The sequence below is a fragment of the Phaethon aethereus genome (genome assembly GCF_964289735.1).
Source record: "Phaethon aethereus genome assembly, chromosome: 18".
Lineage (NCBI taxonomy): Eukaryota > Metazoa > Chordata > Aves > Phaethontiformes > Phaethontidae > Phaethon > Phaethon aethereus.
The window spans coordinates 1,752,364-1,778,359 of NC_138594.1; the positions used below are offsets into that span (position 1 = coordinate 1,752,364).

Below are 25,996 nucleotides of genomic sequence, written 5' to 3' on the forward strand. Positions count from 1 at the left end.
GGTGGCACCGAAGCCCGGTGATGCCTTGGCGTAGTGCGGGAAACTCTGGGCCACGGGCTGTGACCGGGGCTGCGGCTCGTTCGGTGGCCCCCGCCTGCGAGGCGCCGACGCTGGCTGATGCTGCCCGCTTCGGGCTGGCGCTCCGTGCCCGCTTGGCTCTGCGTTCCGGCCTGTCCCCCGAGCTCAGTGCGAGCAGGACGGCCACCAGCACATTCTCGTGCTTGAGATCGGCACCTGCCTCCCTGCCCTCTGAGATGGCAGACGTTCGGCCAGCCCTCGCGTAGCCCTGCCAAAAGAGATGGGCGTTTGGTGGCAGGGCTGCCCGGCGCTGCTGCTGTGGCTGGGGGAGCGCGGCACTTTCCTGAGAGGTCAATTAGGGAGTTGTTGATTATTTTTAGGAGGGGGTGGGATTTTCGGAGGTTGGGTGCCATTGGGGTTCTGTGTGTGAGTAGGATGGTGAGGATGGATAGGGCGAAGGACCTTAGGTAGGTTTTGATTAGTCCGCTGTGGAGGGCGGTGGAAGCTTTAGTTGCTATTAGCTGCAAGTCAGCGAGTCCTTCGGGGCCTATCTTTTTGTATCAAGATAGATCAATTAGGTGGCAGGCAATTTTTTGTCTGCTGCTTAGTAGGGCTGAGGAGCTGGATCGATGCGCTAGGGAGTTGAAGTAGCCCAGAGAGGAGAAGAAGTTTGTAAGGGTGCTCTGCTTTGGTTGGGTCAGGGAGCGGGTTATGCTTGAGAGTTCTAGGGCGAGGATGGTGCCTAGGAGGGTGAGGGTGATTGCTGACATTTTTATGAGTGGGGGCATGGTTATTGGTGGGGTCTTTGTGGGGGGAATGTAGGATGTGATGAGTAAGCCAGCTATAATGCTGCCTAGAGCTTGACGGATGAGGGGGTCGGTGGTTATTGGGTTGTTTTCATTGATTGGTGCGACTGAGGGTGTTCGTGGGAATCCGGTTTGGACTAAGAGAGCCATGCGTAGGCTGCAGGTTGCAGTGAAGGATGTGGCTGTGAGGGTTAGAAGTAGTGCTCAGGTGTTGAGGTACCCCGACCGCAGGGTCCGGCCCTGCCAGGCTGCAGAGGATGGGAAGGAAGGACCCATGCACCTGTCTCAGCAGAGAGGGCCAGCTGGGCAGGGTCAGTAGCACCCGCTTGGACACGCACAGAGGTTTTACTGAGCAGGAGCTTTTAGACAGTTCAGGTACCCGTAAACTTTAGAGGTCTCCTTTTGGTTAAAACCTTAAAATTTGGATTCTTAGCTGTGCTGGGTGACATATCAGGGTCTCATAGGTTTCTTTGGATCTGTCCCATAAATACCCTTAAAATCAATTTTAGGGTTGGCATAGTATTTGCAGTGGCAGCAGCAGGTCCCACTAGGGAGGGACATCTTATAAGCAGCCATTGATACCTGTGGTGGGCAGGATCTCGCTCCCCCGTTCCCATTTGTGAGCACCAGAGGTGTGCTGGAGGAGGTCCTCTGGCACAGCAACAAGCACAGCTCCATGTTGTGACAACAGTTGTCACCTTCTTTTGTTAACACCTTAACCTGTGTGTGCCTACATTGACTTTCAAGGATCTCCTGACAACTGCCTTGGACCTGATGAAGCTGGAGAAGATGGAGTTCAGCGGCATTAAAGGGAAGGCCCTGGGCCAGCAAGTGCTGGACATGCATGAGGAATTCCAGGAGGCGTACAAGGTGTTTGCTGAGCGAACCTATGACTGCCTTGACCTGACCAATATGGTAGGTGGAACCAGCTTACAGGAATGCCAGCAACATGTGTGTGTTTCCAAGGCAGCAGTTTCCTCTGTGATGGAGCCCTGGCTCATGTGCAGTCCTGCTGACTTCTTCCCAGCTCCTTCTTCCTTTCATTATGATCTGATCTGTCGCTGTAGGGAACAAGGACCTACTGGCATTTCCTGCAGAGGTTTGGGAGTTCTTGCCGGTCTATATCTAGCATATCTTGCTAGTTCAGGACCTTAGACCAGCACAGCTGGTCTTTTCCATGTCTTTTACACAAGATTTCTCTGCACATGGTGCTTGCTGGGGTGTGTGAGCTGTACCAACATCCATGTCTCTTTGCTTTCCTGCTCTTGGTACCTAGCTTGCCTGATGAGGGTCAGCTCAGGTAACCTCTGGGGACATGTTTGCTCTTGACTAGTTGCACACATGACATCTGGTGCTCTCAGAATTCAAGGACTCTGTATTTTATTATCAGTAGTGCTTTAATTAAAGGAATATTCCCAGCCCTCTGGGTCATGGCTCAATGGCCATCCAGATCCCAGATGCTCACACCAGCATATGTCATACAAGCAGGGCAAAGCAAACATGCCACAGGCCTTATGGTCTATTCAGAAACTCCCGCTCTTGGCTTTGACACCGAGCAGCGTAGCCTGGGTGGGCTATGAAGGAAGGGTGGGAATGGCATTTCTGAAGGGGTCTGTGTCCTGTGGTTGTGTCTGATCTCAGGATCTTTGATTTCTTCTTCTGCTTGTCCCGTTTGCCCTGGAGTCAGTTTGCTGCATCTAGTTAGCAGGACATAGTTAGGCCTGTCCACACGTTTAGGGAGGGAGTGCTAAAACTGGAGTGGCCAGAAGAAGCTCCACGATGAGGACTCCTGTCTTACACTGCTCATGGGGCAGCCGTTCATGGTAGACGTCCAAATGGCAGGTAATCGCAGGGCGAAGTTCTCCCTCCAGCAGGCTCCTGCCTTGGTCCCTCCAGAAAGGGCTGTGCTGTGGTGAAGGGTGGCTGGGGTGGTGTGGGACATGGGGCTGGTGTGCCCTTCCTTCAGGTGTTGGGACCTGTCTAGTGTGGTGATGGGCAGCTTGTGCTTTGCTTCCTGTAGTTCCCAGTACATGTCTGCAGTGGGTGACGTTTCCCCAGTGCTGCCTGGGAGGATCTTGCTGGAAAGCTGCTTATTCCATGTCACCCCTCCTTCAGGAAGGAGGGCACAGAAAGAGCGGTGACAGTGGCTTTGCAGGGGCTGGCTAGGTTTCAGTGACTCCATGGCCTTTTGAGTGACTCTGAGTCACGCTTGTTCTTTCAGCACTTGAGTTTTGCATCCTCTGCTACTTTCTAGAGCCTCTTTTTTTAGATAAAACATGGCATCTGGTCCTGCTGGAGCTCAGCAGTGATGATAAAAAAAGCTGTTGCCTTATGCTTTGTCCTTTCAAAAAAGAGACACATGACCTGATTTTTAGGGGCTTTGTCCAAGCTACACAGAAGGACTGAAGTCTCCCAGTTTGTTGAGCTCAGTCTTTGATTTGGGCTCTTTTACCTGTAGGAAAACAAACCTAGATTTTATGCTTGAACTTCAAAGTATTTATTACAATTGGAGCCAGAAAAGCAGTGCCAGAAGACGATGGAAATTACAGCAATACAGAACTGTTGAGGTTGGAAAGGACCTCTGGAGATCACCTAGTCCACCTCCCCCGCTCAAAGCATGCTCAGCTAGAGTGGGACTGTGACCTTTCCGGTTAAATACCTCCAAGGCTGGGTATGTCCAAGGGTGGAGACTCCACAGCCTCTCTGGACAACCTGTGCCAGTGTTCTGAAACTGCCTTTATTGTTGTCCCACTTACAGCCAACTCATGGTCAAAACCACAGGCTTCTTTCGGCTTGAAAGTAGATTGGGTTTGGATCTCAGCAGGTACTTCTGAGTTTTCTGGATGATGGTGTAGTCTTCAGGCCAAGTGGAGGGAAGAGGGTGCAGAAATTGTCCATCTTGCCTCTAGGGTGAAGTTAGTGCTTGTTGGACTGAGAAAGCCCTTGGGACAAAAGGATCCATCTCAGAGGGCCATGATCTCAGCTGTGGGACAGTACAGAAATGTACTCGGGCTCTGTGGGGCTTTGCTGTGCTGCAATGGGTGAAGGTTGGCCAGAGGAGTGGTTTAACTCACGGTGAATGAGAAGAGGAAAGATCTCTGGAGCAGCAGGTTGCAGGTACCTTGGTGTCATCTGGCAGTCTCACAGCTTGCTGTTTTGCCTTTCCACAGGAGTTTGAGCAAGATGCCTTTGATTTCAAGCAGAAAGTAGAAGACATTGACCGGCGGCTGGGCACTGTTTTCATCCAGGCTTTTGATGATGCCTCAGACTTGGAGCAAGCCTTCAAGGTTTGTCTGTCAGGTCCCCTCTCATTTGTAGAGGGAAGTCAGGGTGCCTACAGTTTGGCTCAGTGAGAATCACGCAGAGGAGGGTAGGCAGTGCAGTAGCTACAGGCACACAGGGCTGGTATTTGCTGATGGGAATGGACAGTGGGACAATGGGACTTGGAGCTTTTGGGCTGGTCTTGGTTATGTGGGTCCCTCGTAAACTGTCAAGCCATGGAGCTTGCTGAAATCTTTGGGAGTATTTCTGCTCTTCCCATTAAGACACAAACAGAATAGACCTTCGTTCAGTTTTAGAAAGAGTAGTCAAAGAAAATATTCAAATCAGATTTTGGATGCCAGGAGCTTTACTTGTGTCTCTGTCTGTGAATTGGAGGAAACTATGCTTTTTCTAGGATTTCATGTCGAGAACCACTGTTAAAAACCAGGTGATTATTGTTAATATCACATTGTTAATATTGTTAATACATGGATGTATTTCATTTTTTGAAACTGAAGTTTTCTAGAAACAAGGATGTTTTATTTATGATTTAGTGTATCTTGCAGAAAAAGTAAATGGTATTTTCTGAAAAACTTAAGTATAAGTGTTTGTAGAAAAGACTGTAGAAAATTATCGTATTTATCTTTGTAAGGTTTTTGAAAAAATAGTGAATTTTGAAACATTTGAAGAATGACAGTTGGAATATGGTTCACCCCCAGAGAAAGTCTGAGCAGCTCTGTAACAAAGGGAGGGACTACTTGTTAAAACAAGGTAGAGAAAAACAATTTCCCTTTTCCAAAGTGCCCATTGGTGCAGACATCTGGGCTAGTGAGGATGATGAAGCATCTGGGCTAGTGTCGTGGTTTAGCCCCAGTGGCAACTAAACACCATGCAGCCGCTTGCTCGCTACCCCCTGGTGGGACGGGGGAGAGAATCAGAGGAGTGAAAGTGAGAAAACTCGTGGATTGAGATAAAGACAGTTTAATAGGTAAAGCAAGAGCAGTGCATGCAAGCAGAGCAAAACAAGGAATTCGTTCACTACTCTCCATGGGCAGGCAGGTGCTCAGCCATCTCCAGGGCAGCAGGGCTCCATCACACGTAATGATTACTTGGGAAGACAGATGCCATCACTCCAAATGTACCCCTTTCCCTCTTCCCCCAGCTTGATATGCTGAGTGTGATGTCATATGGTCTGGAATATCCCTCTGGCCAGTTGGGGTCAGCTTCTTCTTGTGCACGCCCAGCCTTCTTGCTGGTGGAGTGGTGTGAGAAGCAGAAAAGGCCTTGACTCTGTGTAAGCACTGCTCAGCAGTAACAAAAACATCCCTGTGTTATCAGCACTGTTTTAATCTCAAATCTAAACCACAGCCCCATACTAACTTCTATGAAGAAAATTAACTCTTTCCCAGCCAAAACCAGCACAGCTAGTGAGGAAGATCCCAGTGGGTGTCGCTGCAGAAGTTGGGGTTGTGAATTTTTTCCCCTTTCTTTCCCTGCTTCTTCACCTCCACAGTTGCTGGACATGTTTGGGAGCCTTTTGGAGCGACCAGTAATCGCTGCAGATGCTGCTGACAAATACTCTGTCCTCATCAGCATGTTCAACAGAGCCTTAGACCATGCTAGGCTGATCTACTCGAGGCACATCCAGGCAGAGCTGGAGCTCGGTGGGTGGCATGTGCTAAGTAAAATTGATTTTACAAGAAATTGGATTAAGATCAATTTAGTGGAGGAAATAATGTGCTTTTTCTAAGGAAACCAAAAATTCCCAAATTGCAAATGTTTTCAGTCTCTATAGCTCCTAGTGGAAATGGAAATGCTTGGGAAAGCTTTGTTCCTAATATTAAAGCAAATAATCTGTTGGGGGAAAAAAGATTTTTTAAAATGTGTATATGTGATATGTGAGTGGGAATGAAGACACATGCTGAGTTTTTTCCTCAGCAAGGCTGTGACAAGAGGTTTCTCTCCACACTTGTGCATTGCCTCGAGCACCCCACGGGACTTGCAAACCCGCCATGTGCTCCCCAGTATGAATTTATTACATTTCCCTTGTAATTCTTTAAATGCTAAGTATGCGAGTGGGACTTTATAACCAAGGGTTTAATCAGCCTTTTCCAGGTTTATTATTTCCCATGAATGTTGACACAGGAGGGAATGGGTAGATTCCTATCACATTATGAGGATTAAAGTGTACCTTTTGAAAAATAACCCATTTACATGCCTCAGAAAGATTGTACTGGAACCAGGCAAGTCCAGAAGAGGCAGCACAGCTGGAACCAGTGCAGGTTAACAAAGGGAATGGAGAGATCCATGGAGGACAAGTTCATCATTTGCTGTGAATTAGAGGGGTGTTCTTCACTGGGTGTTAGGCAAGACGGTCAGGACTAGCTCCTGGTCAGAAATCCCTACATCAGTGTTTGTGGGGAGCAGGGAGTGCATCCCAGGCAAAGGATGCCTCTGTATCAGCTCTGTTTCGAAGGTATGCTGGGCTTCTCCTTTGATCTCAGGTTCTTATTCAGGGTCCTGAGGCACTAGGAGACTTGCCCTGGTCACAGACCTACATCTGTGTAGCAGGTGCTTGGATTTAAGGAAGAAAGCTGGGAAATTTGAGCAGTTGAGTTGCTTTTGGTGTATCTTCGGGGTTACGAGTGCAGTGTTCAGTCAAATGCTGTTTCTATCTGCCACCCCCAGGATCCCCCCCTGTGCATAAGAACATGCCACCAGTAGCTGGAGCACTGGGCTGGGCTCGGGAGCTGCGAGCAAGAATCCAGGTGCCATTTGGTCACTTCAGGCACATCCCACATCTGTGCGTGTCTGATCCAGCTAAGTTGTTTTATGTCCATCTTGATATCTTTTCTCTAATCAATCTGATTTTCTTTCTGTATTGAGCATTATCCAATGGTTATAGCTGAAATAATTCTGAGTAAAAGAGGTGTGAAGTGATGGCACTGGTGCTTTTCAGCTTCCCTGCGATCATTTTTTTCAAGAAACTCATTAACTGGGTTTGTTTTGAAGTGGTTAAGAGGCACAGTGGGATAGTGCACAGGCTCTTCAGCTTTCAGACATAGTCTTAGGTAGCAACTGAAAGAAGTATCGAAACCTTTTTCACTGCAATCCCACTCAGCATGTGCTGCAGGACCTCCTTGGGAGCAGCCCCCCTTGGCTGGCAAGCCCCGAGTCTGGCATCAGCCAAGCTATGAAGGGCAGAGAGGTGCCGGACTGGACTCATCTAAGATGGATTGATGGAGCTGAGTTTTCAGGCTGGTGAACAGATGAGGACTTGGCTGGGCACTGACATAAGGCAACAGCATTAAACAAAGGAGCAATCTCCCAAGATCAAGGAAAGAAACTAGTCCTGGAATACTTATCACCCCTATGGTTGTTATTATGGGTGGTCTTGGAGAAGCGCAGCCCCACGCTCACAGCGGCCACATCTCATGGCACCGTATGAGACAGCATTTAAAAGCCCTGTAAACAAAGCAGTGCTGGACTTAGGGCAACCGAAGGTGCTCCAGGGACGGCATCTTGTAGCTCACGGGAGTAACTTTACTTGTGCTGGACAGGATTCTAAGTAAATGGATCCACTTTTTTTATGTGCTTGACCAAAATAAGCCATCTCCATCACTGTGCAGTATTTGTAGCCTTCTCTCACTGTTTATTGCCGTTAAGTGTCTTTAAGTGCACAGTTATTCTGCAGCAGTAAAGACATCAGTGCAATGAAACAGGCTCTTGGACCGTTCCCAGCACAGAGCCCAAGTTACCATCTGAATGGCAAATTTTGTAAGCCATGAAGAAGGACCTAGATCTGCATTTTGCATTGATTTTCCTTCCTCTGTTTAGAGCAGTTGATAACATGCCCTGCAGCAGGGGGGACATGATGCTGTTTCCTGTGTGCAACTTGAAAGGGAAAAAGGATTAAAAAGGAAAAATAAAGATGGTTTTGCTGGGATTTGCTTAGGGGACTTGTTTACTTCTAGAGGGTTTGATCGGCACTTGCCCAGTGGTGACTGCTCAGGTGCTTCCTTTGCTAGGTTTTGTTTAAGTTAATTCAGGTTTCATCAAATGTCCTCCAAAATCAACAACCATTTTCAGGAAAGCTTGGATGTTACAATAGAATAGCTTAAAATAGACAACTTCAGTTGGAAGGGACCTACAACAATCATCTAGTCCAACTGCCCGACCACTTCAGGGCTGACAAAAGTTAAAGCATGTTGTTGAGGGCATTGTCGAAATGCCCCTTAAACAATGACAGGCTTGGGACATCACCACCTCTCTGGGAAGCCTGTTCCAGTGTTTGACCACCCTCTTGGTAAAGAAATGCTTCCTAATGTCCTGTCTAAACTTCCCCTGATGCAGCTTTGAACCATTCGCACATCCTGTCCCTGGATCCCAGGGAGAAGAGGTCAGCACCTCCCTCTCCACATCCTCTCCTCAGGAAGCTGTAGAGAGCAATGAGGTTGCTCCTCAGCCTTCTTTTCTCCAAATTAGACAAGCCCAAAGTCCTCAGCCGCTCGTGATAGGGCATTCCTTCCAGCCCTTTCACCAGCGTTGTTGCCCTCCTCTGGGCGCATTCAAGGACCTTCACATCCTTCTTAAATGGTGGGGCCCAGACCTGCACACAGTGCTCAAGGTGAGGCTGCGCTAACACCGAGCACAGCGGGAAATACTGTAGGTGGAACAGTGGGGAGAAGATGGCCTCATAAGAATGACTCTGTCTGGCTGCCTCCTCGGGTTCGGAGGCAGCTGTACAGCCCAAGCAGCGTGGCCAAGGGCTCTGCCTCCCACGCTCTGGGATGCCTTTGCTTTTCCTTACGCCTGTGGTTTGAGGGGCACAAATTTGGCACCACAAAGAGCTGCATCTAGCGGGAGCCATGTGCTGCTGCCTTCTGAACCTCTTTGGTCTTAGGAAGTGCTGGCTGGTAAGTGGAGGTTGCTCTGTGCAGACGCGGAGTGTGAAACTTCCTCCAGCAGCACTGAGCCCTTCTTCCCCCAGTACCTGGTTCCCGTTTTGCAGGTGGCCGTGTAAACAGCCGAGAAAGAGTGCACTGGGGCTTGGACAGCCTTTGTGCAGCAAAATGGTTTTCAGCGGTGTGGTGGGGGTGAAATCCGAGGTCCCCAGTCAGTTAGAGGCTGCCTGCAAACTGGCGGGTGATCTTGGGAAGGGGTAAATACAGACTACGTCCTCACAGAGCTAAATGTAATGCTGAGCTTGTCTGTTGTACTACCAGCTGCCTGGACTCTGCTGAAGGACGAAGGGTGATAGAGAAGTATGAAGAAATGATCCAGCTGCTCGACAAGTAAGTGGTGGCTCAGGCAAGGCTGTAACTGTATGGAAAAATGTTTTCTTCCTCTAAGCCACCTTCCAGCACGTTTGCCAGCCCAGGGCCTGGGAATGTCCCTTTCTAAACCAGAGTGAGTTTTCTGATGAGAGAGGGGGAGGCATACTGTTGCTATATACTACAGCCTTTCTGCGACGTCTTGAGGTGGGAGGCTTGCGTGGGAGAAATGGGAGCTGTGCAGCCTAGCAGAAATGTTGAAACAAGCTTCTGGTGGATGGAGAAGTTGCTGTGGTAGGAAACCTGGGCTGACTAGAAGTCTCAATCCACTACTAGAAGTCTCAATCCACTTGTGCCCATTCACAGAGTGTATTTACAGTGGCTGTAATGTGTATATTCCACAGCTCGGAGTGGCAATCACTGCCCCTGACTTAGGATCTTAACATTTGATGTTAAATCTGAACTGTTCATTCTGGGTTTGCCCTCGGGAGGAACCACGTCCCCAGGAAGGAGATGTCTCTGCAGGGCCTGCTCTCCATCAGCAATGAAGGGTGCTGAGGCATCTGGCTGCTGGGTGCTGCAGGGCAGTTGGAGGGAGCCCTGTTCCTGATTACCAAAACAAAGGCTGAGTAATTAATCCCTTTCAGAAGGGAGCAGACAGACAGAGGATCCCGGGTGATTTCAGCAGAGACCGTGTTTTCTGGGGGACATTTCCCAAAGTGCTCAGGTGACAACGTGATTCAGAAGAGACTTTGTTTCTCGGGTGACCGGGACTGTCCATGACATGTGCGATACCAGGACCCCAATTCATCCCTCCGTGTTTCCGTCCCCAGTGGTGTCACTGAGCTCTTTGAGAGCTGAATTTCCCTGAGGCTGACAGTCTCTGCAGTGACTCTGAGAGAAGTGAGGGCAACCGCACCCATCCCCGGCATTTGTATAGGTTTAGGCACCCGTCCTGCTTAGACGCTTTGGAAATGCCCAGCAGCTGCTTATCTATTACTTTAGGCTAAATGCTTTTGAAAGTCTGTCTCCAAATTCGAATCCTCTGCTAAAAATGGTACTTGCCCTCCTGACCTGATGCTGTCACTGGTTTTCAGGTGTTTGTCTTTGAAGCCATGTTGTTTATGGAGGTGGTGTGGATGGGTTTTTAATATTCCTTCATGTTCTTCAGTCCTCAGACGTGGACTTGGCTTTCATTTGGTTATATGCCTTGGTCTGCTGGCTTGGTAGCTACATAGTGGATATTCTTTTTTTTTTTTTTTTCTGGCAGGTATCAGGAAAAGCTCTATGTATACTGGTCCCAGACAGTCTCTGAAAAATCACTGTACAACCTCACTCAACCGCTCATCCGTCGAGATCCAGAAACCAAACTGATCACAGTCAATTTTGATCCGCAGGTAAAAACTGCTCCCAGTTAGCTTTCCTGCCTGCCTGCGGGCATGTCCCCAAGCTTGTCTCCAAGCTGTGGTCCACCCTGCACGGGAGGTCTGATGGGATTGGTACTAGATCTGTTCTGCTAGGGTCTGTGGAATCCCTTCTGTGATGGGTAACATGAATTTACCATCCTCTTTGTGGGCTTTATCTCCTGGTAAAATATCAGGATTACAGTTTAAGCCGAGCAAATTCTAGTTAAAACCAGTGGCAAAAAGTCTCTGAGTAGCCAGATGTTTAACTGGTGTCAGCATCTCTAGAACACATTTGATACTGGTGTGGGGAGTGTTGGGACCTCATCTACAGAGCGGGGTCTGTGTTAAGTGTAGCTGGAAGCTGAGTTTCCTGAAAGGGTATAAAAACCCCAGGAAAAGTTTATTTTGTTACCCCAGTGTTGTGGATGTTGGATTGCCTTTATTGCAGTACCTGAGGCTTGTGATAGATTTAAGATCTTTTCTCTGTCCCCCGGAGCTCCCCTAAAGCCTGTCTCCAGCAGAGGGAGGATTGACCACCCACCTCACCCAAAGCAGAAGCAGTGGTCCAGGCCAGCAGTGTGCATGGATGGATTAAAAGCTTCTGGGGTCTGGTGAGAGCCAGGGTCTATCAACTGTAAAAATGCTATTTTCTGGGAAGGCACTGAACCTCAGGGGCCTGGGAAACGTTGGCATCAAAAACTTCCCCTGTTCCCTGGGACATGTTGCTGTTAAAGGTTTTAGAAGCTCATTCAAGCTTGACCCTCAGTCAAAGGATTTGTCCATCTCCTTTGGAAGCTTGGTGGGAGCTGAATGGCCCCAGGACATGTTTTCCAGCATTCGCAAAGGTGACAGGATTTGGAGCCTGTGATGTGCTGAGCATGCCTGTTCTCAGCTCTTATACCAGTCTTTGGGTGCTTCTGTGCTGCTCTTCTCAGCTTTCCGTAGAGGTCTGTCTGATGTCCTCAAGTGCAGCAGAGGGCAGAGACTGCTATGCAGAGGGCATAGCAGCCCCTTCATGCCCTCCAGAGTAGATTGGAACACTTAATTTTTGCCAAGAAGGAGGATGTGTTCGCAACCCTTCAGCATGGAAGAGTCTTCCAGAGCTCACTTTGCATGGAGGAGAGGGAAAGAGGGGAAGACACCCTTGACCCCATGCTGGGAAAGTCCCAGACGTTCTAGTGCAAAGAAGGGAGGGGAGCTTGGTACTATCTCGCTTGCCCTCTTGCTCCCTCAATCACCTGGTTTTCCCTTTCCTCCCACCCCATCCTCCTTTGTCTGCCGTCCCAGAGTGCCCCTTGCACCCTTCTTCACCCCTTCTTTCTTTCCTCTTCTTGTCATCGTGTTCATTGTCACTTTAGTATCGTAGATACTCAGAGTGTGTTATGACTTGTCTTCCTGACGTGCACTGTGTGTTCCTCCCCTCTGCTGTCCCTTCAAAAGGAGCGTGCTTCCCCGGTGTCTCAGCCAGTTCTGCTGGATGTTGGGTTTTGGCAAATGTCAGGCAGTGGTGGAGAGGTTTCAGTAACCCCCCTGCCCGTCACCCAGGGCAGTGGCAAAGGCTCCTGGCCATGCAGTCCCTGTGCTTGTGGCTTCACTGCTTCTGTTCATTCCTGCGGCTTTCCAGTTTTCCTATCAAAAGTAGGGGCAGGGAACTGGGACCAGAAGGCATGAATGGGATAGGATCAGAGAGTGATTTCTTCCCCAGATCTTCACAGGAAGGGATGATACAATCTGCCAACCTGAGGGAAAGGCGATTTTTAGGGAGCTGCACCCCAAGCTCAGCTGCAGCCAGGAGTGGTCCTCACCCCTGCCATTGTCCATATAATGTAATGTACCAAATTTTTGTCACCCTGACAACATGTGCAGTTCCAGGAGCACTTTACCTCTCACTAGCCACTAAACTGAGCAAAGATTTTTAGTCTTAGAAGTGATATATCACACTGGAAGACCTTACTCCTCCGTTGCAGGGACTCATTTATACTTGGGTTTATAAGTTAATAATCCCCCTCAATCTGGTCCCATCACAATTGAAACATGATCTGGCACGGATTGCTTTTGGTTGGGCTGGGAGAAGTCTCCAGCAGAAGTCTTTTGTGGAAGGCGGCCACAGGAGGATTTGAGTCACTGGGTTTGAGGCCATGGTATTTTTTTTAATTTAAAAAAAATTTTTTTTTATGCCAGTCAGACCAGGAAGCCAACAGAACTGGAGCCATCTTATCTTTCCCTTAGGTAACTGCTAAGCTCAGCTTGTAGGCACAATATTGCTGAAGGATTCTGTTGATGAGGACAGCTGAGAGGATCAGACATCATCATGGCTTTTAGAGGCTGCATAGAGTTTGCTGGCTGGGTAGTTAGCAGAGCTGTCTGTCTTTGGTTGGGAAGAAAACCAGAGGCAAAGATGAATGGGAGACAGATGGTATGGACTAGGAGGTGTCCAGGCCCTTTCCGGAGCATGCTGCTTTGTGAATAAAACAGCAGGAAACCCCTGAGACAAGCAGAATTGATTGGACAGTGTCTGCCAGGGAAATGGGGAGGATTGTCCCCTGTTCAGCTCTCTGTCTTGTTTCTCCAGCTGGTTTCGGTGCTGAGGGAGGTGAGCTACCTCTCTGGCAGCCAGATGGGAGCCATCCCACTGACGGCAACAGAAATCTATTCCTCCAAGGAATCATTTCGGCAGATGGTGGCCAACTTGGAGCTGATGGTGAACAGATACAACAAGGTCCTGAAGACAGTCCTGGAGGTCGAATACCCTCTAATACAGGGGCAGCTGCGGGGTATTGACTTGAAGCTGAAAGAGGCAGAAGAAACACTGAACTGGAAGATGGAGGGTGAGCTAGCTCTATGTTTAGGGGGGAAGAGTGCCTACACTTGGGTCTCATCAGATTCCCCCATACGCCCAACCTCGATCATCTGATTCCCAACTGCAGTTCCCAGAAGGGCAGGTGACTCTCCAGCCAAGCCAACGTTGGAGAGACGAAGGGCAGCCCCCAGATTGCCGGCTCCTTTCCATATTCCCGTGGTCTGCTGGGGTTGTGGACAGGATCCTGCTCCCTTCAGGTTCAGCCTGGGCTTTTAGTGAGAAGAGGCTGCCCTGTAGGCAGCGCTGCCAATGACATGGCAAGATTTGGGTTTGCAAGAGCTGGCAAGGCTGGGGTTGAAGCATCTGCTCACTGCCTGTGCTGGCCCGCCTCATGCCAGTCCAAGCAGCCAGTTGCATGGCTGCGTGCCTGTGCCCCCAGGGCACTGCTTGCTCGCCCAGTTTTGCTGGGAGTGGGAACCTCTGTCCCAGCCATCTGGCACTGGGATGGGCCTGTCCCGGTGAGAGGCAGGACCACCTCCTTATCTTTTCCAGAAGGATGAAATACTGCAGCTAGGGGTGGGGTTTGCTCACTGTGACTTTGCGATGATTTAACCAGTGTTCTTGCTTGATCAGTTTTAACTGCAAAGCAGAGCAGAGGATGACAATTTCTTTCCTCTTGGTGAAAGCAAACTGCTCACTGGTGGAATACATATTCCTGTCATCAGGCTTGTGGTATGAACAGGAACAAGTATCCTCCCCTGGGAACATGCAAAGCAGAAATCCTCATGTTGAAAGACTGTTTCACCATTTCACAATAAAGATGAAGGGATTTTCCTGCAGATGAAACCTAAGTTCCCTGCATCTAAATGCAGCCTTCACTGGTACTTGGGGCTGGTACAGCCCATGTGTTAGAGCTACGGGTACGAGGTCCCTGCCCTAGTGATGGTGGAAAGGACACTCAGCCTGCTGTACTCTCCGTGCTGCTCTCTCCAGTAGCAGAAAGTGGGAGATCAAACCTGGGTAGAGGGAAGCGGGAACTGTCAGACATCCCCATGATGCTGGTACTCCTGGCAGAAAGCAGAGCCTGCGGCTGTCCATATCATGGGTTGTTGTACCCCAGGAGGGAGCTAGAAGTGGCTCTGTTGGTCGAGATGTCTTGTGTTAATGATGGGGGAGAAATATATGAGACCACGGGCAAAAAGTCAGAGACTGGTCTTAAGGGTACACAAGAGCTTGGCCTAGCAGCTCTGAAAACAAATAGTCAATGATCTAATTTTTTACCAGGTGTCTGGGATCAAATCTCCATGATGATGGATGGTGTCCATGACCTTGAACAGAGGATACATAAAGCCAAAACCAATGTTGAGGACATCCAGACCATGGTGCGATCATGGGTATCACCCATATTTGAGAGGAAAGATGGTAAAAGGGAATCACTGCTAAGCTTAGAAGACTGTCAGGACCATCTGGAAAGGCGTTACAACCTCATCAGAGAGTCAGGGCTGAGGATGCATTCACTGGTGAAGGTGAGGGGGGACCTTCTCCAGGGGCTTCTTGGCTCTTTGTAGGCTCTGTGTCTCTGTGATCTGGTGAAAATATCCAGAGCTGTTTCATCTTAAAATTAACTCCCTTAACTAGTTTGAAAATCTTACCCAGCATTAATTAGCGATAGCTTTGATGAGTGAGCTGGTATGGCTGTGTGATGCAGGGCTGCTGGCTGGGCACCGCTGGGCACCCAGTTTGGGGCAGGAACAGGAGCAGCTGCAGCCCAGTGAGGGAGTCTGGCTGCTAGTCCGGGCTATTGCGGAACCACTAGAGGGGAGTCGTGCATCAGGCTTTGGGATCCTGCTCAGAGGAAAAATCCCCCTACGAAATATTTACCTGAAAATAGAGAGGCAGCTGGCTGTGGCTGGCTTTTCTGTTTCAGACTTGTTGTCCCCCTGCGGGAGCAGGAGGTGATGCTGAGGGTCCAGGGAGAAGCCAAGTGACAGGAGAATAGCTGCTGTCCGAAACCTCTGTGCTTTCAGGTGGCTTTGCCAGAGCTGAGAGTCCTCTTTGCAGGCCCGGAGAAAGCCCAAAGCTCTGCTATTCACCTGCTCAGAGTGAGGTGCTATGCACGTCAGGGACAGCACCTTGGCCTGGAGGGAGGTGGAGTTTAGATCCACCCCTCTCCTGAAAGCCATCATCTGGCCTCGGACTCTGGAGAGAACCAGCTGACCCTCTCTGGGACACTGAGCTCTTGTTGCTCACTTTGCCTTGCTGTCTGCAGTCAGCTCTGGACCTCTAACCCCCTTCCCTGCTCACTGAACCCATGGTGAGGATTTTACCATGTCTATGTTGTTCTGCTGCCACAGCTGTAACAGGCTCAGCCACCTCCAGCTACCACCCAAAAGACCAGGGCACATTCTAGATTGGCCAAGGAGAGTATGAGTTGTGGTCAAGGCAGGAGGGCTGGCACCACTGGTGTGGTGGCTCTGCCAATGCTGCTCACAGGGGCAGGACCAAGTGCAAAGCAACATGAAGGTCCTGGGGAGCGAAAGGCATCACGGCCCAAAATGTGGTGTCCCCATGCCTCTGTCCTGCTATGCTGGCCAAGGCTGGCAGAGCAGCAGCAGACAGGCCAAGAGCTGGTCTGCTGGGCTTCCCCCAGTTATTCAAGTTGTCCTGGGAGTAGGTGAGTCTTGAGGCTGCTGAGAGAAGCACAATGAGTGTTTGAGTACATGTGCCAACAGGCAAAGGCAGGACAGCATATACTAGATGATGGCCAGTCTGGCTCCCATTGCTTTTCTTTCACGAGGATGAAGCCTCTGGAGTAAAGGCTCAGTAAAACACCACTAACAAGGGGGCATCTTCAAATACAAGGACAAGGAATAGTGAAGAGAGGGTGGTGCTTTCAGCCAGGTGTCCCCACAGAGTTTGTTCCTATGAAGTTCCCCTTCCTCTCATGACAGCAAAATGTGGTCAGGTAAATCTGCAAGGGGCCAGAGCATGGCCTTGCTCTGCTGGGAGTTTAAGCACCCAGCTATGATGTGGCAAGTTGGGGAGCAGCAACTTTGGGTTGGCTCAAGCCCAACTGGCAACGTCGCTCCATCTCATGTATGCCAAGCTGCCGTGTCAGTGCTGGGAATGGCACCCTCTCCTGTGCCCCCGTATGTAAAACGTTGACCCTTGGCAACAGGCAGTGTGTGTTGATTTCTGCTCACTGGAAGCTGGACCTTATTCTTTCTGAGACTGTGCCTCTGTTGAGAGTGCCTGGCTGGGTCAGGAGAAGGAGCACTTGGAGGGCATGACAGGGCAGGGGACAGGATCACAGTGGAGCACGGGAGATGCAGGGAATGGGTACACAGCCTGGCCTTGTGGGGATGGGAGGAGGAAACCCAAGAAGGATGGGTCCCTGCTGTGACCCAGAAAACGTTGGCTGGGAGCTTGCCTGGAGGAAAGCAACACAGTAAGCTGAGGACGGAGGTTGTTAGCAAGCCATTTGTCTTCTGATACCAATCTTCATCTGTTTTTAGATGGTTTGTTTAAAAATTCTTTCTTGAATTTAAAAGTTCTCTGGTCTTGAGAGGACTGTTTTTAGGGCAGAGGTGTAAGCAGCCCACCTTGAAGACCTCATCCACTCAAGATAACATTATACGGGCCACCAGGGCTGGGTCTTCATGTATGAGATGAGCCTTAGAGACCCCTGAGTGCTCCCTGCCCCAGGTGTGCAAAGCAGCCTCAAACCCTGTGGCCTTCAAGAAACAGGAGGAGAACAGGTCTCGGAGCTGCTAAGCATCTTCTGCAGTCCAGTTTACCTTGCAGTTATTTTGAGTTGTTTCAGATGACAAAGCAGCCCACGACAGAAGGAGCAAATCATGGCGATGACACCAGCAGCAACATCCGTCTGTCTGATTTCCCAACCCTCCGTGAGACTGGTACCCATGTGCTCACTGGCATCTGCCCTTAGCTGTGGGCATCTCTCTTGTTTGGCAGACTCAGCTCTGCTTTATTTGAAGGCATCTTCTTTTTCTTCCAGGAAAACCAGAGCCTCCTACTTGCAGACCCAGCATCTGAAGTCTGGAAGGCCTATGTGGATTATGTGGATGAGATAGTCCTGGATGGATTCTTCGCTGCCATTGAGTGCTCGCTCAAGTACCTCCTGGAAAACACAGGTGACTGCTGGTTCTGCGCCCCTGGTTGTGATGGCTGCTTCAGTCTCACCAAAGGGAGGTTTCTGTTTTGTGCTCATGCCTAAGAGTTGGTCTCTTCTTCCTGGCTTTCTGCTGTGCTTCTTGCATTGCCTACAGCAAGTGCTGGGGGAGCCTCCAGACAGGGTGAGTGACTCCATCCCCCAGTCACTGGAGCAAAGCATTGCTCAGGGGGAAGGGATGGAGAGGACTATGCACCATTTGCAGGGATTAATGGACAGACAAAACTGAGGTGTCATCCCAAGTCTGTGCTTGGGCATCTGCCATCTCCCATCCTCGCATGCACAAAGCATCAGAATGACACAGTCTTTCATTTATGGAGAAACTCAAGAGCTGGTTCTGCTTATGAAAGTCATGAAACAAAAACCTCAGTCCCTGAGCATTAGTCAGTGAAGAGATGGGATGGGATCAGAGGTCACTAAATCAGACCTCCACCGTGGAGGTTCACTCACTCTGCTGAGAGCTGCTTGTGTCCAGCTGAAACACATCTCCAGGAACGCTTGCCTCCTGGATGTGGAGGCATGTTGATTTGAAGAATTGCATCCAGTTCTTCACCATCTTGTTAAAAACATGCACATAATTTCACATTTGCATTTGGCTTCAGTTTCCAATTGCTGAGGTTTTTTTCATGCCTTTCTCCACTAAATTAAAGAGCCTCTTGGTTCCTGTTGTTTTTCTCCTCTGCAAGTACTTATGAGCTGTAATTGTTCAGCTCTCACACTCTCTTTTGATTAGCTAAAGAGCCTGGTCTCTCTAAGGCTTTCCTCTGCAGCATTTTTTCCGATCCTTAAATCACTTGTTCTCCAGTATCTCCTGTGGATACCAGAACATCAGCTAGTTTGCCAGCACCTCCTCTGTGTTGTGTGCAGACACAGTGTCACTGGACCCAGCGAGTGGGTATCTGCAATCACACCTGCTTGGTGTCCCAGTGGGGCATGTGTGCATATTTTGGTGGGATGTTAGTGGTGGCTCAAGATTGCTTTTCTCCCCTTGGAAAAGATCTTGGCATCTCCGTTCTTCCCTACCAGATCCTAAGGCAGGGCTTGCCCCCCTCTTTGAGGTTCAGCTGGATTTGGTGATCCCAGATTTGGTATTTCGTCCCTCCTTGGACCCTGGCACAAACGACAGCTTCTATGACATGGTGGAGAGTCTTCTCAATGACATCTACCGGATCTCATCACTGGTGCCCAGGCTGGCTGAGCACAGTGGTTTCCCACATTACCAGGTTTGTGGCTGTGGAACTCCCTTGTGCTGTGTGGCAGTGAGGCTATACTGCACTGCTCCTGCATCACTGTCTTCTCCTCTCCTCTCCTCTCCTCTCCTCTCCTCTCCTCTCCTCTCCTCTCCTCTCCTCTCCTCTCCTCTCCTCTCCTCTCCTCTCCTCTCCTCTCCTCTCCTCTCCTCTCCTCTCCTCTCCTCTCCTCTCCTCTCCTCTCCTCTCCTCTCCTCTCCTCTCCTCTCCTCTCCTCTCCTCTCCTCTCCTCTCCTCTCCTCTCCTCTCCTCTCCTCTCCTCTCCTCTCCTCTCCTCTCCTCTCCTCTCCTCTCCTCTCCTCTCCTCTCCTCTCCTCTCCTCTCCTCTCCTCTCCTCTCTTCTCCTAGGCTGACATGGAGGACATGGCTGATCTGGCCGACATGCGCGATGACCTGATGGGACGTGTGCAGGCTGTGACGGCGGCCTGCTGCGATTACCGCAGTGCCTTCGACCACTACTCCTACCTCTATGGGGACGACAGAAAGGAGTTCTGCCGCCAGTTCCTGCTCTATGGGCACATCCTCACTGCTGCAGAAATTGAGGCCCATGCAGAGAACGGGGTCCCTGAAACGCCTCCCACACTGCAGCAGTTCAGAGAGCAGATCGACTCCTACGAGAAGATCTATGAGGAGGTGAATTGCATTGAACCCATCAGGATCTTTCAGAGCTGGATGAAGGTCGATGCTCGGCCTTTCAAAGCTTCCTTGCTGAACGTGATTAAAAGGTGGAGCTTGGTGTTCAAGCAGCATCTCATGGACCACGTCACGCACAGGTAAAAGCTGTTCCTGCCTCCTCTCCCCAGGACCTGTGCTGATCATAGGGAGTTTCTCTTGTCTTGGCTGGGCTTTGGTGTTCCACACTGATAAGCAATAGGCTAATACAGGAGCAAGAGAACAGGGCCCATGCTGCATGCCAGGTCCATCACATCCCCTGTATCTTCCATCCCCTGGTCTCTGCTTGGGACTGGTACAACTGAGTGTGTGAAGTAGAGGCAGTTATACAGACTTGGTACCATTGACATCCCATGAGCCAATGCTCCTGGGACCTGCTGTGTGGCATTAGATGGGACGTCTGTTTGTCCATTCATCCTGATCCAACCGATCTAATCTGTGCTAGGGCTCTGTGATTACTTTGTTGGATTTGATATTAGCCATCAGTAAAGCTGCATTAATGCCATGAGATACTTGCTTTATTTCTAAATGCATTGCTCTTTGGAGTGCGCTGTGTGTAGAAGATGAAATTTGAGTTGCCTGGCATGAGTAGTCATGGGGAGGTAGTTTCAAGGTTATAAAAAGGAGAAGTTTTGAAAATAAGTTTTGAATTAACCTGTGTTCCTTGCTCTGAACAGCTGCTCAGTCGCCAGACCTGTACTGGACGATGCATCAGGTGATTTATTTGAGTAGTCGTAGCTGAAGGATGTTGCAGGTCTTGGATGCTTACAAAGAAGCATTTACAGACACATGTAGCAGTGAAGACTTTTGTGTGTGGTAGATGATATGATCTTTTGTGTTCTTTTCAGCACCATAATGCCGTTAAATAATTTCTGTGCAAAGAGTTTTTTCTGTACCTTTAAAAACAGGCATTTAGGAGTTCTTATTAAGAGTCCCTTACTCAGCGGTTTAGTCTTTATTAGGTAAGGACTTTAAAGATATGTTTTGGCCCAGCAGCATCCACCGAATTTAAGTGGGCACTTAAAAAATAAGTGTTTTGAAAAGAGCAGAATAACTGTGCTGGAAAAGACCAGAGATCCAGGAGCCCATCATGCCTCTGCTGACAGTGCCCAGTAACAGGTGAGATTAAGAACTGGGTAAACAGGTGGGGAAACTTCCCCCAAATACTCCTCTGGTGTCTATAGCTCAAGGACTTTGAGACAGGGGTCATGCCTTTGTATTTAAAGACCTGGATGGATTTTTTTTGACCACAAATATTTGGTTGCTTTTCTGAATTGCTGTGAATTTTTATCATCTGTAACCTCCTGCAGCAAGGAATTACCCTGTGAAATGAGGCAGAGTGTGAAGAAGAATCCCTGTTTGTTGTAGGTTTGTAACCTGCCAGGTTCATTTGGGGATCTTGAATTCTTGTATTGGAAGAGACGCGATGAAAACTGTCCTTTCAAACTCCCTCTCTCCAGACCACTCCCGAGCTCACAGGTCTCAGTCACACTCCTTCTCGGATACCTTTTCTCCAGCCTGAGAAGTGCCAACCTATTTATCTCTTCCTTGCAGTTAGCTGTACCACGTCTATGGATCCCTTTGAGCATGAACTGCGCTTCTGATGCCCTCAGCATGTTGCCATGCAATGGACAGGGTTAGCCAGGCCTTTCCCTTGTCCGTGCCAGTCCAGCTGCCTGGCGTAGGGCTGATAATTATTTCAATAGGAGCTGCTCTCACTTTGTGCTTTCCTGCTTTGTGTTATACAGCTTGGCTGAACTTGACGAGTTCATAAAAACTGCCAATAAAGGTTTGAGCAAAAAGGTTGAAAAAGGCGATTATGATGGCTTGGTGGAGATTATGGGTCATCTCCTGGCCGTTAAAGAAAGGCACGGTGTCACTGATGCCATGTTTGAGCCCCTGAAGCAAACCATTGAACTGCTGAAGACATATGAGCAACAGCTGCCGGAGGAGGTCTATAAGCAACTGGAGGTGGGTGAAAACTGGTGGTGGACACAAAAATTTTCCATGTAGCAGGTGTCAAAGAGAGTGTGAGTTTAAGAGCATTGCAGGAATATTTAAGACCCCACTCCCTGTCATTAGAGGGCCTCAGTGGATAGTATTTTGTTATTGTGGGATGAGCCTTAATAGCTCTAAATTTTGGAGTTATATTGAGATTTTTCTTTTTAAAGAAGAGATTAAGCCTTTTGTTACGTATGAAAAACATAGAATTGCCTGCTCCAACTCCCAGCGATTACTCTTGAAAAAAATTAATGCATTTTCAAATACATCTGTTAATTAGGTTCAGTTATAATTATTTTTAAATAAGCCCATTCTTGGCAACTGTGGAGGTGGGAACGATAATGTTGCCAGAGGAGTTGCCTTCTCACAGGACGTCAGTCCTCCACTGGATCCATAACACCAAATCTGTTTGACCCAGAGGACATCACTGGGAGCAGGTTATGAAACTATTTTGGCACATTTCCACATCTGGCTCTGATGAATCAGATTCCTTTTGCTTCTGGGAAGGGGTCCACGAGGTGGAAGTTAGAAAAGACTGCGAGGTGCCCAGTGAGCCATGGGGGACAGGAGACAAGCACTGGCAACACCCAAGATGATATTACAGTGGAGAAGGGCATGAGTATGTGTTGATGGATACTCTATAGTCACAGGCTGCTGTGGGCAGAGGGGGCTGTGTAGGGCACAAGGTTTAAAGCAGGACCTTTTGAGGAGATGTTCCTGCCTTATGCACCTGTGCAGCAAAGGCTTCACTTCTCTGCTGCGGGCGTGGATGGGAGCTCAATGGGATTTAGCAATCCCCTGGTTTTTTGGTAGTGCAACTGTGATCCATGGGTGGTTGGGTCACCAAATCTGGAATAGAGTCCTAAAGATACCTTGGTTCCTACAGACTCCCTGAAAACCAGGAGAGCTGCATTACATGGATGCTTTGGCTGTTGCAACGGCTTCAGTCCAGCATAAAGCATGGTGCTGCACAGAACCCGGCTCTACTGATTCCTCTGCCAGAGAGCTGATTGTTTTTGGTGCCTGTTTGTGCAAGTACATTCAAACAACTGATTTACTTTTCTGATAGAAGAAATGAGGGATGTGGGGCAGCCATTCAGATGCAGGAGATAACAAAACAGTTTTTTCTTTCTGGCAAGTGACAGCAAAACATAGTTGAATGATTCATTCACTCCTCTGTACGGTGGGAAAACCAGAAATAAGTTATTCTAGGTACTGCTCCCTCCATGGTCGGGGAGACGGGTGGGCTGGAGCTGGTAGTTTATATGAGAAGGACAAGGAAGCAGCTCCATATGTTCCCTGCTATGGTCGTGGACAGTGATTTCTATGGAGGCTGGAATATAAAATTCCAAAAAGAGACCCCTCAGGAGGGACTGACCCCACTCTGGCTATCTCTGCTGCCTCAGAGCTGCCTCTGGGTTATTTGCCTTCTTTTCATAGTGTTAGTGGGTCTCTATTAATCTCAACAATGTGAACTGGGATGATGAAATACCCAAGGTCTTTTCTGTAGGCTTACATAGTACATGGGGCAGTGGGCTCTCCAAGAGCAAAGTGCTGGGAATTGAGGACAGCAGACCTCTTGGCTGGGGTCAGTGTCTGGCCCTAGAAGCCTAGTGAGAAGAAAAAAAAAATGCCTTTTTGAAGAAAATCCCAGGTGCAGAGGGTGGATTGTCAACAGTGCTGTGCACTTGCAGCTTGGATGCAGACCTGAGAAGGCAACCGGTCTTATTTAGCACCAATATTCTGGAGGGATGTGCTCCAGAGAGCTTTCTAGAAGTCTTTCTGGTATAACAACTTCTGCCCTAAGAGCTGGCAGGAAATTTCCCAGGCTCTGTTTCTTAATTAGCTCTGAGAAGCTGGATGATCTGATGAGCTGGCTTCCACAGCCCATCCTTCTGCCTTCATCCACTCCCAGCAGGGCCCGGGTCCTGCTGGGCTTGGTGTTGGGGTCACTGTCCTCTCTCAAGCAGTGAACCTTCCTGGGAGCCCAGCATCTAGCCTGGGACCCTTCTTCTGAAGTTATTGAACATGTTATTGCAATCAGAACAGTCAGTTGTAAGGTCTCAGCCTTCATTAATCTTCAAAATTGTGAATGACTGATAAGTTTTATCCCAAATTTTGTGTATAGCCTTTGCATCTCGACAGCACTTCCTTACAGTTTTAGACACAGAATCTGTTGCTTTTTCTGTTGTGTGATTATCCATAAACAGATCAGATGCGTCTTATATCAAATATCAAATACTGCCTGCCAGCCTTTAAATTTTGCTTGCAGGAGCTGCCAGAAAAATGGAACAATACAAAGAAGCTGGCGATAGCTGTGAAACAGCATGTGGCTCCTCTGCAGGCGAACGAAATGACAGTTCTGCGCAAGAGCTGTGCGGCATTTGATGTTGAGCAGCACAGATTCAGAGAGCGATTTCGGAAAGAAGCACCATTCAGGTACGGACAAATTACAGCATCAGAGAAACCCCGAGGAAAAAAAGCCTGATCAGGTCATCTCCGAGTGTCCTGAGAATGTATGATTTAGCCCTTACATACATTTCCTGCCTTCTCACAGTGTTGTATCTGTTATGCCTGGGGTGTCTTGTCCGCAGGAACACTGTCCAGTGTTAGCAAGAGATTGAATTTGGATGCTGAGTGCAAAATATCACTTTAAGGTGGCATCAGCAGCGCCATGTGGCTGCACCATCAGTGTGTACTATGGACGTTCCATCTCTGCTTTGTCTCTTAGAGGCACTGTTTTATGTTTTCTTTAGAAGTTGTCACAGTATCACTTATGAAGAATAAACATTTCTTTCTAGGTTTGACACCGAAAAGCCTTATCAACTGCTAGATGCAAAGCACATTGAGATTAAACAAATGGAGTCAGCCATGACCTCGATTTATGAATCAGCTGGTCTGTTTGAAGTCATGGTGCCAGATTATAAACAACTGAAGCAGTGCAGAAAGGAGCTGTGTCTTCTCAAAGAGCTCTGGGATATGATCTCCCTTGTGAACACTAGCCTCGATGACTGGCAGACCACAAGATGGGTGGATATTAATGTGGAAAACATGGAACTGGAGTGTAAAAAGTTTGCAAGAGAGATTCGGAATTTGGATAAGGAAATGAGGGCATGGGATGCTTTCACTGGGCTGGACAGCAAGGTGAAGAACATGCTGACAGCCCTGAAAGCTGTGGCAGAACTTCAAAATCCCGCCATCAGAGAAAGACACTGGAATCAACTGATGCAGACGACGGGCGTGAGGTTTGCAATGGACTCGGACACCACACTGGCTGACCTCCTGAAGCTCAACCTGTATAACTTTGAGGATGAGGTTCGTGGCATTGTGGACAAAGCAGTGCGAGAAATGAGCATGGAGAAGGTCCTGAAGGAGCTAAAAATGACTTGGAGCACCATGGAGTTTCAGTATGAGCCTCACCCCCGGACGAACATCCCGTTGCTGAAATCAGATGAGGAACTCATTGAAACTTTAGAAGACAACCAGGTGCAGCTGCAGAATTTAATGACATCCAAATACATTGCTTTCTTCTTGGAGGAAGTGTCTGCATGGCAGAGGAAACTATCCACTGCGGACTCCATCATTTCTCTCTGGTTCGATGTGCAGCATACATGGTCTCACTTGGAGAGCATATTCATAGGCTCAGAAGATATACGCGTACAGCTTCCTGAGGTATGAAACCCCAAATCTATTTTTCCTGTTTGGAAAGTGTTGAAGAGCCTCCATTATATGAAATAGGGTTATCTATAATGCCAAGTTCCGCAAAGCAGGGCTTTTCTCCTGCTGTCTTCCTTTTTTGGAGGCTCCCTTAGTGCTATAGTAGTTTTCCTAGTGCTGCCCCAGGATGTTTTTGTGCTGTAGGTTGTGCTTGAGCCATGCTGAGAAGCTGATTTTCTGCCCTCCACCACTGCACAGCAAATACAGAGTTCCTGGAGACTGAGTACGAGGCTGCTCGCTTCCTTCAGTGCTTCAGGCATGTTCCCTCTTTCCTCAGAGGGGAAGGGACTGGGGTAATTACTCAGACATTGCAAATAGTCAAACCAGAGCTGGACCAGGCAGCTTTAGCAGCATCCCCTTCCCTGCTTTCAGTGCTGGTGCAGGCGGAGAGCAGCTGTTCTCCCACTCCTGCTTTGGAAAACGGAGCACAGTTGTCACCTCCTCAGGGGTATCTTCAAGTCCAGCTTCCAGCCTTATTCCAGATTCCCTTGATTATTAAGAAAATCTTCCAAGCTGGTTCCTGGCCCTGCTGGACCACTCGCAGCTCTGCTGAGGGACCTGCCTTTCACTCGCGAGTGAACTGCAGGTGACTGAATCCCC

General features: G+C 48.9%; 1 protein-coding gene across 1 annotated transcript in view; it reads left to right on the top strand.

The window, feature by feature from the left end:
• Positions 1-1,668: 1,668 nt before the first annotated feature.
• DNAH9 (dynein axonemal heavy chain 9) overlaps positions 1,669-25,996 on the top strand; it is a gene marked incomplete at both ends in the record, with an annotated part of 208,231 nt that continues 183,903 nt past the window's right edge. Inside the window, 14 exons of the mRNA XM_082008261.1 lie at positions 1,669-1,719; positions 3,995-4,111; positions 5,599-5,749; positions 8,989-9,001; positions 9,311-9,379; positions 10,629-10,755; positions 13,337-13,592; positions 14,849-15,090; positions 17,583-17,718; positions 18,783-18,979; positions 19,355-19,779; positions 21,427-21,649; positions 23,952-24,118; positions 24,481-25,351. Of these exons, the coding sequence (XP_081864387.1) occupies positions 1,669-1,719; positions 3,995-4,111; positions 5,599-5,749; positions 8,989-9,001; positions 9,311-9,379; positions 10,629-10,755; positions 13,337-13,592; positions 14,849-15,090; positions 17,583-17,718; positions 18,783-18,979; positions 19,355-19,779; positions 21,427-21,649; positions 23,952-24,118; positions 24,481-25,351 (3,045 nt within the window). The remainder of the gene's footprint in view (positions 1,720-3,994; positions 4,112-5,598; positions 5,750-8,988; positions 9,002-9,310; positions 9,380-10,628; positions 10,756-13,336; positions 13,593-14,848; positions 15,091-17,582; positions 17,719-18,782; positions 18,980-19,354; positions 19,780-21,426; positions 21,650-23,951; positions 24,119-24,480; positions 25,352-25,996) is intronic.